This window comes from Bos mutus, chromosome 23, assembly GCF_027580195.1.
Source record: "Bos mutus isolate GX-2022 chromosome 23, NWIPB_WYAK_1.1, whole genome shotgun sequence".
NCBI classification, from domain to species: domain Eukaryota; kingdom Metazoa; phylum Chordata; class Mammalia; order Artiodactyla; family Bovidae; genus Bos; species Bos mutus.
In genome coordinates, this window is record NC_091639.1 from 23,584,896 (window position 1) to 23,604,189 (window position 19,294).

General features: G+C 52.2%; 2 protein-coding genes across 2 annotated transcripts; both read right to left on the reverse strand.

The window, feature by feature from the left end:
- Nucleotides 1-1,229: 1,229 nt before the first annotated feature.
- On the reverse strand, nt 1,230-5,243 carry NEU1 (neuraminidase 1). The gene is made up of 6 exons (XM_005911052.3): nt 4,926-5,243; nt 4,303-4,495; nt 3,344-3,606; nt 2,475-2,657; nt 2,075-2,297; nt 1,230-1,961 (listed from the first exon to the last, which is right to left on the reverse strand). Exons 1-6 carry the CDS (start codon nt 5,082-5,084, stop codon nt 1,735-1,737), a joined length of 1,248 nt encoding a protein of 415 aa, XP_005911114.2. The 5' UTR covers nt 5,085-5,243; the 3' UTR covers nt 1,230-1,734.
- Nucleotides 5,244-5,500: 257 nt separating this feature from the next.
- Nucleotides 5,501-18,899, reverse strand: SLC44A4 (solute carrier family 44 member 4). The gene is made up of 21 exons (XM_070360652.1): nt 18,800-18,899; nt 16,882-16,930; nt 16,338-16,411; nt 16,122-16,200; nt 14,747-14,846; nt 14,538-14,663; nt 14,318-14,378; nt 12,842-12,926; nt 12,677-12,760; nt 12,160-12,395; nt 11,972-12,071; nt 11,419-11,511; nt 11,062-11,164; nt 7,654-7,904; nt 7,474-7,568; nt 7,259-7,362; nt 7,074-7,147; nt 6,782-6,852; nt 6,584-6,678; nt 6,374-6,458; nt 5,501-5,729 (listed from the first exon to the last, which is right to left on the reverse strand). Exons 1-21 carry the CDS (start codon nt 18,834-18,836, stop codon nt 5,608-5,610), a joined length of 2,124 nt encoding a protein of 707 aa, XP_070216753.1. The 5' UTR covers nt 18,837-18,899; the 3' UTR covers nt 5,501-5,607.
- Between the last annotated feature and the right edge of the window lie 395 nt (nt 18,900-19,294).

The following is a 19,294-nucleotide window of genomic DNA, read 5'->3' on the forward strand; positions in this document are numbered from 1 at the left end:
GCATACTTAAGAATGTAGGGGTGAAATGTCATGAGGTCTGGGATTTGTTTTAAAATACTTCAACAAAGAAAATAGACAAAAGGATCAGATGATGCAACGTGGTAACATCTTGATTAACTGCTGAAACTGGATGTTGTGGTACTTGAGGTTCACTAAGCTATTTTCTCTAATTTTGTATTTTTGAAAATGTCTATAAAATGAAAAATCAAGTATTACATTGTTGACCACAAACTCTGGATAGAACATAACAAAATTACACCTTGTCTTTACACCCAGTAGGATATATTCTACTTCTTCTGTCAGATAGAATAAATTATTCTAACATTTTCTTATAAATGCAGTTGAAAGTAAAAGATATCTCTAACTGCAAATGAATGCGGCCCTCATCTCTTTATGATAAAGACATAAAGAATGTCTTGAGAACTTTCCTGATGGTGCAGTGGATAAGATCCCACCTGACAATGCAGGGTACACAGGTCTGATCCCTGGTCCAGGAAGATTCCACATGCTGAGGAGCAACCAAGCGGTGTGCCATAACTATGGAGCCTGAACTCTAGAGCCAGAGAGCCGCAACTACTGAAGCCCGAGTGCCTAGAGCCTGTCCTCCACAAGAGAAGCCACCACAATGAGAAGCCTGAGCACCACTAGGAAGAGTAAGTTCCACTCACCGCAACTAAAGAAAAGCCCACACAGCCACGACGACCCAGCACAGCCAAAAAAAAAAAAAAAGTCCTGAACATTTCTACCATCTTATCCAGGCATTGCATTTTCTTTCCATACAGAGGAAAGCTGTGGCTGTCCCACTCAGCTGCAGGCTCTTTTCACAGCATCTGCTCTAGGACGAAATGCTATTTTCACATGTAATTGCCACAGTGCTTATTTCTCTGCCAGGCTGGCCTGGGAGAAGCTTCTCACCTGCATTTTACACACCTTCTCCCTGCTTCATGGAGGACAGCTTCTCATCCCACCTTAGAATTACAATGCAGCTGGTTTTTAATTATCTTACGAGGTTCCTCCTCCTGCTCCTCATTACACCTGTGCAGAGCGAACTTCTTCTGTGATAAGAAAGAGTATGAAGTCAAAAAGGAGGATTTGCCTTGCCAGAGTCACAGATTTTCACAGTCAATAAGCACACTAGCTTCCTTACCCAAGTTCACGCACCATCCCACACGTGTGCACGGGAAAAAGAGATACGAAGATGCGCAATGACAGAAACAGAGAGACACTGCAAATATTCATTCTCCTTCATTAAAATGTTAAGTTACAAACATTTTGATTCATAAATAATCAAAGTGCATGGTGCCCCTCATCCTCTCTTGAAGCCAAATGTCCTGCCCTCCTAGCGCTTTCATCAACCCTCTCCAAAACCAGTATTTTACCCCAAAGAGGTAAGTCTTCCCCAGTTCCCTGAGTTCACATTTATTTAATGCTACAGGCCCACCTAGCCCTGCCCAAGAAAAGGACCAGTCATTGTCCCAGGAGGGCAGAAAGGGCAGGGGGTGCACAATGTGGAAGGGAAGCGCTCCCAGGTGCGGGCAGCTCCTCTTGGGTGGGAGAAGCCAGGTTTTTAGTCTTAAAGGAATGATCTCCCTGTCAAAGAGAATTTGATTTTGCAAAAGGCTAGAGTCGAAAGGAAGGTAGAACTGTCCTCTAGGCTCCTCCAGCAGACCCTCTGCAGACCCACGGTCCTGAGGCTCAGTTCAGGGCCCTCTGCCCCCATGGCAGGTGCACAGTTCACAGTGTTCCGTAGACGCTGACTTTGACCAGAGAGATGCTCTCCATGTACTGGTTCCGGCCTTTCTCATACAGGACGTAGAGCTGTGGGGCCTCATCCTTCCCACCCACATTGCCCTCCAGGGTGGTCAGCGATGAGTAGCCACTGGGCCCCGGCCACAGCTGGACCGTCTCCTTCCTCCAGGAGGTACCATTGCTGAAGCTCCAGCGCAGGGTCAGGTTTACTCCTGGGAACAGCAGCAGAGTCAGGGAGATGAAGGGCTTCCCTCCTGGACAAGGCGGCCTTCTTTCGGTCACAGGGGCTCCCCTGCCCACCCCACACCACCTGGCATATACTCACGGAACTCTGGATGGGCTGGGTTGGAGAAGAAGACAATGCCAGAGCTGGTGGCTACAGCCCCTGCAGCTACCACAGGGTCCACGAGCTCCGTGTCAAAGGTCACATCCCGAGGCCTCAGGGTGTCACATGCGTCGTAGCTGCGGAGGATGATGCGGCAATGGCAGTGGTAGTTGTTTTGGTTCCGCGCGTTGATGACGACTGAGCCATCGGGGAGCTCGTAGGGCTGAGTGGAGGAGAGGGCTTCAGGAAGACCCAGGGCAGGGGCAGGGCCCAGGGCCCCATCCCTGAGGGAGCAAGGCTGGCTGGCACAGAGCTGGGCAGCCAGACCCGGGGTCTGAGTAAAATGGGCCTCTGGAGGGCAGAGCAGGTCGGGCGGGTGGGGAACAGGTGGAATCCTCACCTGGCACTCATCCGGGTTGAAGTCGTTTTCCCGCTTGGGCTGGCCGTAGGGGATGCCGCTGACCCCACCTCCGTAGCGCCAGGAGACGCCGTGATCATCGCTGAGCAGGCAGAAAACCCCATCCCGCTCCAGCGTTCCGTGGCCACACACGATAAGTCGGCCCTTCCGAGGCTCCCGCTGTTTCTGTGGGGAAAGGATCGGGATGCTGCAGACAGAGACACTGAGGAGGCTCAGAGGCAGGGAAGGGGGACCCCTCACCTAAGTTTGAGGATACACCCAGTCCCCTTCCGTTCTGTCCTTGCTGTGGGTCCTGCAAGCCTTGCAAACACCCACTGACTGAATTTAGCTTTTTGGCAGAATAAACTCCTTGGGGGCATACAGGGTATACTCTGGACAGGCTGTGCAAAGGACAAGGAGGCCTAGCCACAGGCATCAGATGGGAGCTTAAACCCAACCTGTGTTCATGCACCAAGCTGTGGCCCATGGCACAGGCTTGTGTTTGCCCAAATGAAGGAGTTTTTTCCCTAATCTGCATGGGGTTTTCTAATTTTTTTCTAATCTGTACATGGATTCAGTTCAGTTGTTTAGTCATGTCCGACTCTCTGTGAGTCTGTGGACTGCAGCATGCCAGGGTTCATGGATTGTTACATGGTTTGGGGCAGCCCTGTGGACAACCCCCAGATGGAATGCCACTGGCAAAATTCCACCTTCCCTGGGTAGAACGTTCTTCCCAGGATGTCCCTTTCTTCCACGGAATCCCATCTAAGACAGAAAAATCTGACTTCACAGGATCTTGTCTTTGCAAAGGAGTCCGTTATGGGGCAGACTCTCTACAAGGCAGCTCCTTCCACCCATCTCAGGACAGAGACCTGAATGCCAGAGCCCGGTCCTGGGGCAAACATCTCGGTGCCTATATCCAGGGAGAGGTTCCGCGGTGAGCTCCAGGAAACACCATCATCCTTACTCCACACCAGCATGGTAGAGGCCACCTGGCAGCCAGCCTTATGAGCACAGAGGGAGTAGAAAAGGAAGACCACGCCTGTCGTCGTGTCGCTCACCACTGCCCCCAAGTTCAGCCCATCTGGGGTCTCCCCATCATCCACAATGAAAGCTGTCGGAGACCATGTGCTGCCTAAAGAAAAAAAGGAAGAGACCCAGGGTAAGCACTTTGAAGGTGCTCTTTCCACCACTCCCTGCCATTTTCACCTCCTGGCTAGGGACCCAAGGCTTTATGATGGCCCCGAGGCCTACAAGACCTGCCCTTCCTTACCTCTCTGACCTACCTTTGTTCACTCCATCCAGCCACACAAACTCCTCATTCATTGAATATTTCCCTCCCTCCTTGGGGCATCTAAGCTGTTACACTGCTTAGCATGCTCTTTCTCAAGGCTCACTCACCTCCTCTGAGTCTGCTAAAAGATCATGTACTTAACATTGCAGTCAGACTCTAGCACTCTCCTTATCTCTTGCCCTATTTTGTTTTTTCCACTGTATTTATTACCTCTTAACACAAAAAATACATTTAGTTATTTATTATGTATATTGTCTGTCTCCCCATTCCCTATCCCATGAAGGCAAGGATTTTTGCTCTGTTTTGTTCATAACTGTATTCACAGAACCTAAAACAATGCCAAGTATATAGTAAGTGTTCAATAAATGTTTGAATGTATGCTCAACTCCTTGGTGATACTAGTTTCCAGATCACTGCCCTGACACCTTCCCTCCTTTAGGTTCTCTCTACTTCTCAGGGATCCAGCAGCCCTAGGCTCCTAAAGGCAGGTCAAGCTCCCCACCCATCCAACCTCTCGTGACCCAGTCATCTTTATACCCTGGTCCATAGACCTCCGCAGAGCTATGAATTTAGCTCCTTTATCCGATGTCGACATTTTTCTGGCCTCAGCAAAGGCAAGGAGAGTGCCCCGAGGAGTGGTGGTGATGAGCGGGATTCGGAAAGTGTCCACGGAGCCGATTTGCTTCCCACTCACCCACAGAAGTTGTTCCATGGTCACAAGTGGATGAACCTAGGAAGAGGAAGGGTCAACAGAACAAAGGTGACTTTGGGTTTTAGAGTGAATGAAGAGAGGCTTGGAGTCAGATTTCTCTGGGAGAGGCTGAGTGATGGGGATCCGGTGTGCGAGCTGGAGTCCCAGAACTAAGGGGAACCCGAGGAGAGTTTAGAGTGAAACTGGTGGCTCAGAGCTAGGAAGGGGCTACGAGGGGAGAATGAGCCCTCAGGGACAGGGAGACCTCAAATGGGGAAGAAGCCTGAAAGAGGAGACTCAGAGGGAAAGAGGACAAGGACCCAGAGAGGGAAAAGGACTAGGAAAGGAGGAAACGGGGTCGCAGGGTTCCTTGGAGGAGAAAGCGATCAGCAGCCCCGTCCCGACGGGGACAACCGGGCACAGATAGCCCGCGTGGGTCGGGGACGGAGCTATGCGAATGGGGACCCACCAGACTGAAGTCATCCTTTGCTCCGGCCCCGACTCCTGCAGGAGACATTAGCATGAAGATCGCGGAAAATATCTGAACCCTACAGATTCCCCATAATCGCAGCATTCGCGGTCTCCTGAGTTTGCCCAAGGACACTATACCGGGTCCCTCTTCAGTCATCTCTCCCTCGCGGCGGTCACGACCCTGGCCCCCAGGACTCGGACGCGGGTTGGAATCGATCAACTAACCCCGGCCCTTTAAACGCTCAGATGTATACCCCAAACCCGGCCCACACCCAGCCGCCTAGCCGCGCTTCCGCGACTCTAACTGGTCCTCACAGGACTCTGCACGTGACCTTCAGCGCTTCAGAGCCACTTCTTCCAATTGGCCATCTTTGAAGCCCCGGGGCGCGTGACCCGGGCGGAAACCGTATTGGATGGGGTGAAGAAGGGGGCTGGCATTACTCAGCAGAAACCTTTTGATTGGTCAAGGGATCTAGGTTACGTCATGGGGGCGGGACCTACTTTAAAGAGCCGGCGAGGTTAAAAAGGCTGCATGTAATCATGGATGAAATAAAAGTCCGAGAATTTTTGAGAAAACAAAATAGCAATTTTTTAATAAAATCTTTTTACTACAAAAGCGTGATCTGGAAGGCGGGGAGGCTGTACAGGCGGGAGACAGTCCAGGATCAGGGCTGCATCTCTCACTTCTTCCTCTTCTTGTCTCCCGGGGTCCCCTTGTTCTTCTTGCCAAGAATCTTCAGAAGGCTCTTGGACATGTAGTAGGGCCGGTCTGCTGAGCCATCATTCCGCTCCAAGTCTTCCACTAAGGCGCGACAGAGACCGTAAGAGCGAACCTTTGGGAACCAACCCCACTACCCGGGAAAATGAGGGACTAAGAGACAGCTGCCTGGTTTCCAGACTGCACCACCACCGGCTGGTTTGGGGCGCAGTTTTTGTAACCTATGTAATCGTGTCCTCATCTGCAAAGTAGGGTGAACGATACTATATTTCATAGCGTGATAAGGGTTAACGGAAAAAATATATGTCAGTTGCTTGACAGAGAGCCTGCTACACAGGAAACTCTGAATAAACGCCTACAGTATGGTAAGGAACTCCCCACTCACTACAGCCACCTGCTGGGAAGTCTCCTGGGGCTAATTTCTCCCCTAGTTTTTCTCGGGAAGATACCAGAGGCCTCTGCCCTAGAATGCCCCTTCTTGGGAGAGCCCAGGAACCTGGGAGCGAATCAGAGGCCTCTGCCCTAGAATGCCCCTTCTTGAGAGAGCCCAGGAACCTGGGAGCTCATTCCCTCCATTCTTCCCAAACACCTGCCCTGAGGATGTTAGAAGAGGCTCTGGCTCCTATAACTCACAAAGTCGCTGTTTCTAGAAGCACCACATCTCCTAAAGAGCCTGAACGATCTTTTAAGCTGAGGAGAGGAGGTGGAGGGGCTGTCTTGTCACTCACAGAAACAGAGGAAGAGAGTGTCCACACACATTCCAAAAACACTGAAGAAGCCGCTGGCGATGAGGTAGGCCCCTAGGATGGAGACCTGGAAGACACAAGGCTCCCGATAGTGTTCCTTTGGAGAGTTGGAGAATGAAGTGGCCGCGGGGTGGAGGGGTGGGAGGATGAGAAGGTATGGAGTGGGGGTGGGGGTGGGAACGTGTCACTCACCATGATGGGCAGCCAGTAATAGTTGAGTTGAGGATTCTCAAAGGTTTTACCCAGACTAGGGATGCGACCCGTGAAGAAAAAGAAGGACAGGACCCCTATGGGAGAAATCTGGACGTCACTATCACTCCTCTGAGGACACCTCTTAAACTGTCCAGCACCCCTGTCCTCTGTCCCTGTAACTCCCTTCCTGGTCCTTACCGACACCTCCAACCACCAGCAGCTTCCCAAAGAACAGTAGCAGGTCTGTGACTTTGTCCAGGACGACCACCCTGTATAAGGTGTTGGAATAGGTTGGGGATAAGAGGCCTGCCTGGGCTGGGAATAGAACTAGCTGCATAATTTGCTGTGATAGATGCAAAATGAAAGCTGTTCACATTTCAAGATGGAGGTAGCAGAGATTAAACCAAGCTCAAGGCCCTTCTGAGCACAGCACACTTGTGGATGGGAGATGACAGGGGTGGGGTGGGGGGTGGGGTGGTGTCAGCCTGACCTGACAATGTTCCGCATGAGCAGCATGAAGGCGTTTTTGGCTGAGACACAGAAGTTCTTCCCGTAGATGGCAATCTGGGTGAGGTGGCAATTTCAGAGTTAGCTGTGGTGAGCTCACCTGGGCCAGGGCGGGAGGTCAGGGTCAGGAGTGCCCAGAGCAAGGGGTTGCTCATACAGTGCACTCACCATGATGTATGCATTGCGGTTCAGGAACTTGATGAACTTTTCCAAACACCAGAGGCAGCACTTGAAGCAGCACAGGATACAGCGAGTCAATGGGTTCTGGGCTCCTGGGGGTAAGAAAGGCTCATGTTTGGTCACTGGCCCCTGATAGGCGCTCCTGCCCCATCAGGGATACAGCTGATTAGCCCAGTCTCGGCCAGCCCCCAGCCTCTGCTCACCTCTCAATTTGTGGTCAATGTATTCCAGGATGACCCGAGCTATCTGCACCAGGGTCAGGATGAGGGCTCCAAAGGCTAGTGATCCCGTGTGGTAACTGCAGGGAATTGGTGGTCAGAGGCAGCCCCAGGACCCCTGGGCTTCCTAGGTTCACAATTCCCATTCCTCTGCCCTGGACTTACCGGAGTGTGCGCAGGAAAGCAGAGCCCAGGGGAAAGGTAGGGATGTCCCGGGGCTTGTGGAAGGCCCAGTAAAAGGAAGCAAAGGCCCCAGCCAGGACACACTGGCCCAGGGCCAGTACCCAGTTGATGGTCCAGAATAGCCCCAGAACTGCATAGATTTGCAAGTTGAAGAGAGAACGCTGTGCCAGGCCTGTGGACTGGTAGCCCTGGAAGACGCACATCAGCCCGGGACAAGAGGAGTTCACTTGCTCCTGTGGAGAACAGCAGAGGATGGAAACAGCCTTCCCAGAGCTGGGGAAGCCCGTTCTTTCCAGGAGATTTATCTCTGGGTTCAGACAGGGTTCAGCTTGCCTATTGTGTGAGCATAATTTGCTTCCTTCAGTCTCCAGTCTCTGCAATAGCACAAGAGCTCCCAGGCTGTGCTGCTGTTGCGGCTCAGTTGTGTGTGGCTCTGTGACCTCATGGACTGTAGCCCACCAGGCTCCTCTGTCCCTGGGATTTCCCAGGCACAAATACTGGAGTGGATTGCCTTTTCCTACTCCAGGGAATCTTCCTGACCCAGAGATTGAATGCTTGTCCCTTGTATCTTGTGTGTTGGCAGGCAGCTTCTTTACCACTGCGCCACCTGAGAAGCCCTGTTGTTGTAACCAAGCCTTAATGGTATGGAAGCAGTGTTACCAGTGCCTAGCTCTCCCTTGGACTCCATCAGCTGTCCTCTTCCAAAGCAGCCTCTGCAACTTCAACCAAAACACTGTCTAGCAAAGTTGAACAGACTGGGTACCAGATGATACTAAGGAATTGTTCATTTTGCTTGGTGTGATAATGGTGTAATGGTTATGCTTTTTAAAAGTCCTTATCTGTTGAGATCCATCCTGATATATTTATTGATGAAATGGCACAGTGTTCAGAATTTGCCTCTTAAAGCTCCAGGAAAAAAAAAAAAAATTGCAGGGGGTTGGGGAATGGGTGGGGAGACAGAAAAAGAACAGAAAGCTGAAGGTTATGGAATCTGAGTATGGGGATTCTCCATGTTTGTGTGTATCTGCAAATGTCTCTAATAAAAAGTAAAAAACACAGACTTGTCTCCTAAAGCAAAGGTCCTAAAGTGGGACCTACTAAACTGCACATTAAAGGAAACTGTTGAAAAATGAAAAAAAAAAAAACACCTACTGAATGGGAGGAAATATTTGCAAATGACATGATCAATAAGGGATTAATAGCCAACATATAAAAACAGCTCATACAACTCAACATAAAAAAGAAAAGCAAACACACACACCTGATTTAAAAATGGGCAGAAGAACTGAACAGACATTTTTCCAAAGAAATGTGGATGGGCACCAGGCACATGAAAAGATACTCGACATTGCTAATCGTCAGGGAACTACAAATCAAAACCACAATGAGATATCACGTCATACCTGTCGCAATGGCTGTCATCAAAAAGAATACAACAGATGTTGGCAAGGATATGGAGAAAAGGAAACCCTTGTACACTGTTGATGGGAATGTAAATTGGTTCAGTCACTGTGGGAAGTTTCTCAAAAAGCTAAAAATAGAACTACCATTATGACCCAGGAATTTCACTTCTGGATATATACTACCCCTCAAAAAAAAAACAAAAAACAAACAACCCACTAATTGGAAAAGATCCATGCTCTCCCAATGTTCATAACAGCATTATTTTCATTTGCCAAGGTGTGGAAGCAACCTAAATGTCCATCAACAGATGAATGGACAAAGATATGGTATATATCAATATATACAATGAACTACTACCCTGCCATCAACAGGAACATTTGCAGCAACATGGATGACTTGGAGGATGTTATGCTAAGTGAAATAGTCAGAGGACAAATACTGTATGATATCACTTATATGTGGAAACTAAAAAATACAACCAACTAGTGAATATAACAAAAAAAGATGCAGACTCATAGAGGACAAATTAGTGGTTACCAGTGGGGAGAGGGGAGCTGGATGGGGCAATATAACTACTTGGTATAAAATAAGCTACAGGGATATATTTACAGCATGGGGAATATAGCCAGTGTTTCATAATAACTGTAAAATGGATGTGCCTTTTAAAAACTGTGAGTCATTATGCTACACACTTGTAACTTATATAATATTGTACATTACACTTAAAAAAATCAAACAAATTTCTCTTTCCACGGGACTTTCCTGGCAGTCCAGTGGTTAAGGCTCCATCCTTTCACTGCAAGGGCTTGGGTTCTATCCCTTGTCAGGGAACTAAGATCCCACATGCCACGTGATGCAGCCAAAAAAAATACCAAACCCAAATGTTTTTCCATAAAATGTGACAAAAGTCTTGATAACTGTTGAAACTGATTGTATGTTTGAAATTTTATAACAAGAGGGAAACTACTTTCCACTTTTTATGTAATTGTGGGTTTGTGTCTGTTGCCCCCGCTAGGTCCTAAGCAAGTTGAAAGCAACAACTGCTTCATCTGGGGCTTTGTATAAGCAGTGCCTGGATCCTCCTTAAGTGGTCTCCCTCTCCTTTTTCAATGTGCGGCAAATGTCTGTGGGCAGGCTTCCCTGGTGGCTCAGGGGTAAAGAATCTGCTTGCCAATGCAGTAGACACAAGTTCCATCCCTGGGTTGGGAAGATCCCCTGGAGAAGGAAATGGCAACCCACTCCAGTATTCTTACCTGGGAAATTCCATGGATAGAACAGCCTGGTGGGCTACAGTCCATGGGGTCGCAAAGAGTGGGACACAACTGAGCAACTAAACAATGCCTGTGGGCACAGCCCATGGTCCCAGCTCTGATGCAGTGGCCACATGAAAGCTTTGACACTAAATGCCCAGCAGTCCAGCCCCAACTCCCTGGGAAGCTCACAGAGGAGAGTTTGGGGAAGTAGTTTCTCTCCCGGGCACCCAGGGAACCCACCTGCCTGTTGCCTAGAACAGTGTGTTCTGAGGAAGACTAAAATAACCTAAACAAAACCTACCTACAGACACCAGCTCTTATCAGGTGCCAGCCATTATACTAGGCATTTTCATGTACCCAGTGTCCTTTCTCGGCTACCCTGAAGCACAGATATTAAGATTATCTCCATTTTACAGGTAAGTGAAGTGAGACAGAAAGGATGAAATGGTCAATGTTCCTCTGGGCAGAGAAGCATCCTGAGGAGGGAAGGCGATGCTGGGATCTTCCTGCCCCAGGGCCTGGCGGCACAGCATGCCTCCTCTTCCAGCACAAGGGGCAGGGGGAGGTGCTCCGTGGGAGATCTGGAGTCTGCTAGGGGCCTGCTGTGTGACCCTGGGTGAGCCCCTTGCCCCCTCTGGTCCTGTCTCCTCTGCACAAAGAGGGATTTGGACCACTTGACCTCAAGGTCCCCTCAGCCCTCTTGACGCCCTCCACGACACCCCCAGATCCTCACCATGGGGTCGCATGATGTATTCATGGGCACTTTCTCACAGCCGGGCAAACTGCTGTTGGGCGCCCAGAACACGTACTGGGGTTGCCCCGATGTGGCCAGGAATCCAGAGGGGAGTCAAAGAAAGCAGGGTGATGGGGGACCTCCACAGATTCCCCTCCCCTCCTCAGCCACCCTTCCCAGGTGTTTGAGCAGCTTGCTCACTGCACAGAGGGGCTGAAATTCAGCCTGTGCCTGCTCTTTCACAGCAGGGCTGTGTCTGCTGGGCAGAAGGGGTGCCTTCTTCCGATGGCACTAGTATTGCCCTGCCCCCCACCCCCAAGGGCTTCAGGAGGGGTGAGCCACGTGGGCAAAGGATACAGAGCGATTATAGCCCAGTAGGCAATGCAGACAAGCAGGAGGGCGAAGGTGACCAGCGGGTAGAACATGGTGGACATTATGTATCCTACAGCCCTGCAAGGGAGATGAGAGCAGTCCATCAGTGAGGCTACCCCACGACCCCCACCACCCTCTCTTGGGGTTGACCCGGCACAGGCCACACCTCTGCCCTCTCTGGGGCCTGCCCCATACCCCTAAGACTGGGCACACGGTAGGTGTTCACTGGAAGAACTGAATTGAATAAATCAGCCTCAAGAGAACTTTAGAGGAAACTAGAGTCACAGATGAAGAAGGCAATGGTACCCCGCTCCAGTACTCTTGCCTGGAAAATCCCATGGACGGAGGAGCCTGGTGGGCTGCAGTCCATGGGGTCGCTAAGTCAGACATGACTGAGAGACTTCACTTTCACTTTTCACTTGTTAATCACCATGTTATGCTATCCCCTTTCCTCCACTGCCCTGCCACCTTTCCAGCGCTCCCTTTTCAGGCCCGCCCCTTTGCCCTCTGCCCTTTCTCCTTCCCAGGCAGGCCTGACCTGCTGGCCTCCTTCAGGAGGGCGATGGCGATGCAAATCCGCTGCCGCAGGAAGATGAGCATCAGCAGCAGGACGCCTTCGAGCACAGCCAGTATGATCACTGAGGGCAGACAGGGGACAGAGGGGCCTGGGTCAGGGCCAGGGCAGCTTTTGGGCAGCCAGTGGTTCACGGTAGGCAGGGCACTCACAGGCAGCTAGCCAGGTCTCCTGAACGTTTCTGTAGGCACTGAGGTTGGTGGTGAAGCCCAGCTGGGAGATGGAGGCACCCTTGTCCCGCAGCACGCGGTATTCTTCCCAGCAGTGGTAGATGCCATACGCCAGCACGCCCAGCACCCCTATGATCAGCACAAACACCAGGGGCCCGGCCACCAGCCGTAGAAGCAGGATAAACAGCAGGCTCAGAACCAAAGCCAGGCCTAGTGCACTGTGGACAGGGAAACATAAGTGAGGGTCACCCCACATTGCTCGTATCTTTCCCTGTGCAAAGGCCCACAGATGTCTTTCCTCAAACCCCTAATGTCTCCATCAGAACCACTTTACCTCCACCCCCTTTTTCTTATAAATCCTGTTGGATTTGGGATCCATTCAGACCTCTGGCTCCTCCTCCCCTGCCCAAAGATCCTGTTTCAGATGGTGGTCTAGGGGACAGAGAGGCACAGTGGGGAGAGAAGAAGGACGAGAGGGCAGAGGAACCTGGTGACTCACATAAGAATCCAATACCAGGACTGGGCAAAATCTTCAAAGATCTTGACACTGATGTCACGGGCATTGAGGCTGTCGAGAAGACCACTATTGGAGAGAGACAGAGTCAGATGGGGCTCTGAGTGGGAAAGGGGTGGGACAGAGATGGAAGGGCAAGGGATTGCCCACCTGATGCTCTGGGAGATGGATGTGTTGGAGATCCCTGGGAGCTCAGGCACCGTACTATTGGTCCATGGGAAACAGCGCCCCAGAGCTGGAGGGAGAGAACCGGGGTGGGGGGGGTCCCACAGAGCTGACTTCAAAGTCTCTGGCCGCCCCCAGACCTCCACCCCCGAACTGCTGCTAGGACAGGGTAGAGAAGGGCTCTGCACCCTGCAGAGGGCAGTTCTTGACTCCACAGCAGAAAGGGAGCTCCTGCCCCAAGGAGCCCAGTCTGGCTGCCTTCACTGTCTCTTCATGCCCCTTCCTCCATGCCCTGCCACTGCCTGGGTTAGACCCTCCTGCCTCTTGCAGCACCTCCACGCCCACCCCTGCCACCCTTCAATTCAACCTCTGCTAGAGTGCCTGGGAGACACGGCACAGCCGGGACCTGGCATTCCAGGCTCAAGGTCACTGCTAGACGCCCTACCCTGGAGAGTGCCCACGCTTGACGTTCAGGCTGAGTCTCCATCGTCTGAGCCCAGCCCCTTTCCCCTCCCCTCTGTACCTTCGCTCTCCCTCCTCTAGAAATTCCATCCATTATGCCCCATTCAGCTCCATCTTCATCTCCCCTCCTCCAGGAAGCCTTCTCACCCCGCCCCTACCCCTCTCCCCTGGCACCTATTATGTGCCTACAAAGCCATTTATCACCACCCTCACAACAGCTTTGTCATGCTTGCTTTGGCATTTACATTCTAAAGATAAGAAAACAAGGTTCAGAGAGGCTGAGCCATTTACCTAAGACCACACACACACAAGTGCTAGAACTTAAAGCCAGATCTATCTGATTCTGGAGCACTCATTTGGAAATACTTCCTATTGCACACATTGAGAGTTGGATATCCTTTCTCATGCTATAGTTTAAAAAAATTTTTTTTCCTATACTTTCCATGAGGTTTGCAGGATCTTAGCTCCCTGGCCAGGGAGCCAACCAGTGGCCCCTCCAGTGGAAACACAGAGCCCTAACCATTGGGCCACCAGGGAATTCTCCTCAATTTTCTTTTTTTTTCCTGTTAAAAATAACATTCACTATTGGGAAAAAAAAAAAAATCAACCGTGATCCTATCACCAGACACAGTCCCTTTAACATGTGGGTGAACGTCCTTCCAGTCTGTTCCTGTGCCTGCATATAAATGCACGTGTGCACATTCACCCATGTATGTTCTCGTGGGAATCTCATGCAATTGCTTTGTGAACACCTCTGATCTCAGCACCTAGGAAGCAGTTTTCATCTTCACTTCATCTGTCCCTGGAGCCTGGCATGCAGCAGGTGCATAATAAGCACTGGTGCTCTGACTCCAGGATGATCAGCAGAGGAAAAAAAGCAAAGAACTGATGCCTGTTCCTATTTTGTTACAGAGTAGCTGTGTGACTTGACTCTCTGAGCCTGGTTTCCTCAAAAACCTAGGACTGGATGTTGTCTGAGAGAGGAATGTAGCTTCTCACCTGGAGTGGAAGGCAGGAGGAAACTGGGGCAGAGCTCCTGTTGTAGGCTTTGGAGTACTTGCTGGAGGGGGGTGGGGAGACAGACAGACACACAGACACAGAGTAGGATGAAGGAAGGAGTCATCCCCTTTCTCCCACCATGATCATCTCCCCTCCCTCCCATCTTCCCTTATTATGGACACTCCCTGGTGACAGCAGTGATGTTGGGGGCAGCGCTCACCATGTTCCCAGGCACCCCTGGCAGACAGAAATTCCTATTTGCTGCGTAGAAGACCTGTTCGACCATCTGTGAGAACTGTCTTGGTTCCACGGTCCATGAGGCCTCTGGGCAGGAGGATACACACACCTGGGGGCAGAAAGCATGCTGAGGGGCTGGTACCCAGACCCTGGGGGGAGGTCAGGGGACAGACACAGGCCCCAGACTCTGACCTGGGGCGTGGGGCACTTCAGGCCATTCTGGGCGATCGCGATGATGTTAGTGTTTAGGACGCAGCTGAAGATGTTGAAATATAGGAGATATGGTTTCTCTCTGTAGGAGAGAAGGAAACATGCATCAGCGCTTGGTCAAGCTCAGGGAGAGAGAAGGACTGCCAGGGCTGTACCTCCAGATGTGGCCAGTGTGACCCAGACACGCACCACCCAGCTCCTGACCCCAGGAAGCTCAGGGATGTACCTCCAGATGTGGCCAGTGTGACCCAGACACGCACCTCCCAGCTGGGGAGGTGTGGGAGACACCCGAGAGTTTCCCAAAGGAACTCAGCATTGCCACTGCTAACAGATGGTTAAGAGCTTGAACTCTGGAGCCAGATCATCACCCAACTTTATGACCCTAACCACTCACCACCTCATTTCCATCAGATGTGAAATGATAGTACCTGCCTCACAAGGTTGAAATGAGTTTGTGTGTGTAAAGTACACTGCCTGCCTGGAACACAGTCAGTGCCATATGAATGTTAGTGTTTTTTTGTTTTTTTTTTTAATATTTATATATTTATTTATTTGGCTGTGCTGGATCTTCATTGCAGTTATACAGGATCTGTGATTGTGGCATGTGAATTCTTAGCTATGGCATGTGGGATCTGGTTTCCCGACCAGGGATCAAAACTCGGCCCCCTGCATTGAGAGCATGGAGTCTTAGCCACTGGATCACCAGGGAAGTCCCAGCAGCTTCACTATGTATCAAGCGTCTCCTGTATGCTAGGACTGATAGTGTTGCTTCTGGAATCATCCTTGTGTTTCAGAAGAGGAACTCCAAGTTCAGAGAGGTTGAGTCTCTTGCCAGAGATCACAGACCAGAACTTAGTGCAGTTGGAGATGAAAATGCCCGTCTCTGAACTCTAAAACCCATGCACTCAACCATGACTCTGCTACTGCTACTGCTAAGTCACTTCAGTCATGTCCGACTCTGTGCGACCCTATAGACAGCAGCCCACCAGGCTCCCCCGTCCCTGGGATTCTCCAGGCAAGAACACTGGAGTGGGTCGCCATTTCCTTCTCCAATGCATGAAAGTGAAAAGTGAAAGTGAAGTCACTCAGTCGTGTCCGACTCTTCAGATCCCATGGACTGCAGCCTACCAGGCTCCTCCGTCCATGGGATTTTCCAGGCAAGAGTACTGGAGTGGGGTGCCATTGCCTTCTCCGAACCATGACTCTGCTGCCTCCCAATTCTGGGCATCTGGGAAGCCACTGGCCAGCAGTGGGGGCTGTTCTACATGGTGAGATTCAGGGAAGCTGAGGTGGAGTGGTCCCCTGTCCATCTCCTGTTGCACCTCCCTCCTGCCCTCTTTTCTGTCTTCTTACTCACTTGTTTTCCCCGATCCCGCAATAGGCCCCTGTGGAGTTCCTGGGGTAGAGGACTTGTTTGGGGTCTCCGTACACCCAGGCTGCAGATAGAGACATGCAGATACATCACCAGGAGCGGGGCACACGGACTTAAGAGGGAACAGCCATGGAATGGTCCCTCCCTGGGACAGTAATGTCCCCCAGCCACTGCCCCAGCTCTGCCCAGCCAGAAACTCACCCAAGATCCCCACGGCGATGTAACCCAGAATGAAAAGGAAGAAGAGCACACAGCAGATGATATCTGTGCAGCTCCTGGGGGAGAAATGAGGGAGACACCTGGAGAGGGTGTGCTGGGGTAGGGGGAGCATGATCTGGAGGAGTCATGCTTTGGAGAGTTGGGGGGATGCTAGAAAGTAGGCATGGGTAGGTTTCATTTTACAACCTTTTTTTTTTTTTTTTTAGAAAAATCTTTTCCTGGATGGGTAAACTTTCTTCTGAGTTTTAACACAGGAAAGGGCACAATTTAGAAGTGCTCAGCTGGGTGAGTCTTCCCAAAGGACACTTGCCCATGTAGCCAGCTCCCAGCTGAAGACACAGAATATCACCAGCAGCCCAGAAGGCCCCTTGGGCCCTCCACCCATGACAGTTTCCCCAGGGCCACCACTCTCCTGGGGCAGGAGTTTTTCCTCCGACAAGTTTCTTAACAATATTCCAGTATATAAAAGCAAAACCAAGACCCTGTCCACCCCCCTGCCCCCACCAGCACAGTGCCCAGAACTTACCTGTTCCTGATGGGGCCTCGAAAGGAGGGGTCATATTTGGCTGGTTTCCCTGAAGGGCAGGGGGAGGAGTGTGGGGAGTAAGATATTGACAGGCATCTCTTTCCCCCAATTTCTAGTCTCTCCAAACCCCTTCCCACAGCAGGATCTACCCTAAGCCCTGTCCTAGGGCACTCAGGAATTTGGAGGGAGAAAGAGAGGGGCAGGGCTGGCAGGAAGGGAGAGCAGAGAACAGGGAGGGTGGGATCCAGGCTTGCTCAGCAACTTTGCTGCTCGGTGAACTCCAACCAGGAGGCCTTGGAGGTAGGGGGGAAGGGCGGCCTTTTATGGGTCATTTATGCTCACACCTCAAGGCTCTTCACCTCCTTCCTCCACCCTGGTTCCTTTCTCCCAAGTCTCTTCTCTGGCTGGGACGTGGGATTCTGTGTTCAATCATCTCAGTCGCTCTCACATCCCAGTCCTTATCGCTTCCCCTCTCTGTACCCCCACTCAGGTTGGGCACAGTCCCTCCCACGTCTGCCCCAGCCCTTCCTTCCACTCTCTGGCCCCAGGCTGTGGGGAAAGAAGCTGGAGCCAAAGGCATCAATTCCTGTAGGACCTGGAGAGGGAGGACACCCACCCCCAGCGCTGTAGACCTCCTGCCCTGAAGGGACCTTAGTCCCCAGCTGCCGCCAGTCTCCTCTCCGGGGGAGCGGTCAGGCTGACACCTGAGCCGGCAGTTGAGATTGCTGTGGCCACAAGTCCTGTTCCTGGTCCTCCCTGAGTACACACGGGGAGGAGGTGGGGCCAGGCCGCCAGGGTCCCATGTGGGACACAGGGGTGGGTGAGAATCTGGGAAGGGGTGTGGCCCCTTCTCCCAGGTGCCCTGGACTCTGTCCCTCCGTGGTTCTGGGACATGATGTCAATGATTGACCCAAAACCTCTCCAGGAAGTCTGTGGGGCGTCCCCACTGCTCCCTCCCCTACCTCCCTTCTGACCAAGCCTTGCCTCAGGGAGGTCCCTCCCTTGGGGTTCCCTCCTTTTCAGACCAGGGCAGGCCCCTGAACCCCAAGGACTCTCTGCAGGCAGGCCCTCAGCCCTCACTGCACACAGGGATCCCAGAAGCTGGTCCCCGTTTCCTCTCCCTGCAGATTTCCCCACCCTGCCCCCACACTAATCCTTGGGACCCCTGGGGCAGGCTCCCAGCCTTTGTTCCTCACAGACACTCTGGAGACAAGCGGCCTCCTTCCTCCCCAGGCCTTACCCTTCACAGGAACCCCAGCAGGCCGCTGCCTCTTTCCTCTGGGCTCCCTCCTAATAGGGATCCTGGAGGCAGGCCCCCAGCCCCCTCTCCACCAACATCTGCAGCTCCAACTCCTTACAGGGGCCCTCAGCAGAACCCACTCCCCCTGCCATTCCTCACAGACCCTGGCAGGCAGACCCCAACACCTTTCCCCTCTCGGAGACTCGAGTCCCGGCTGAAACTCCCCCTCTTCTTGGGGACCCCAGCTGTTCCTCCCCACAGCAGCACAGAGCCTGGCTCACTCCTCTAGCCCCTCAACTCCTTCCCCTGCTCAGGACCCTGACCCTGACTCCAGGCTTCATTTCCGAGGGCCCTGCTCCGAGGGGGCCCCGGAATCCAGGCGTGACATTACCCTCTGCTCCCAGGGACTCCAGCCTCCCTCCTCATGGAGATCACAGCTTCACTGCTCAAAGGCTCCCAGCAATGGTCCCGTCCCTGAACCCCATACTCCTCCAAGAACCCTGATGCTATCTCCTTTCTTCCATCATCTGTTTCCTGGGTCCTCCCCTTGGGGACCACGACTGCCCTCAGCTCCTCTCCTTGGGGTCAACCCAGCCACCATTTCCAGAGCAGGCCTCCCCTCCCTGACCGGCTCCGGGCCCCTACCCCAGCCTCACCGCCCCCAGCCCTCCGCCTCACCGTAGGCCTCCTTGTCCTGGTCCTGTTTTCCCCCCATGGCTCAGTCTCCCGGAGTGATTGGAGCCCGGGAGACCTGGCGGCTCACCTGCCACCAGCCCCGCCCTCTGCACACGTCACAGCCCCTCCCCTGCCTGTGGTCCCCGACACACTTGAGTTCCTCCTGGACTCAGCTGAGCGCTGAAGCTGGAGTGCAGGAAGGAAAGCCTGGGATGTGGGTCAGGTCAGGGCTCAGAGACCAAGGCCTGAGGAACTCACACACTCTTAAGAAAATCCTTTAGAATTCTGTAAACTACTTCCAACTGTAATACAGTCACACCCACGCCCTCCTACCGGAAATGTGGAGATGAGACCTACCCTAGACTCTGCCCCACAGTAATCCCCACAACCGTCCCCTGGAGGGCTATCCACACCGGCCACACCTGCCCAGCCCCCTTTCCATCCCCTTTCTGCCCCTTGGACCCACATTCCCTCGGGCTGTGTGTGCTTTTCCGCCAA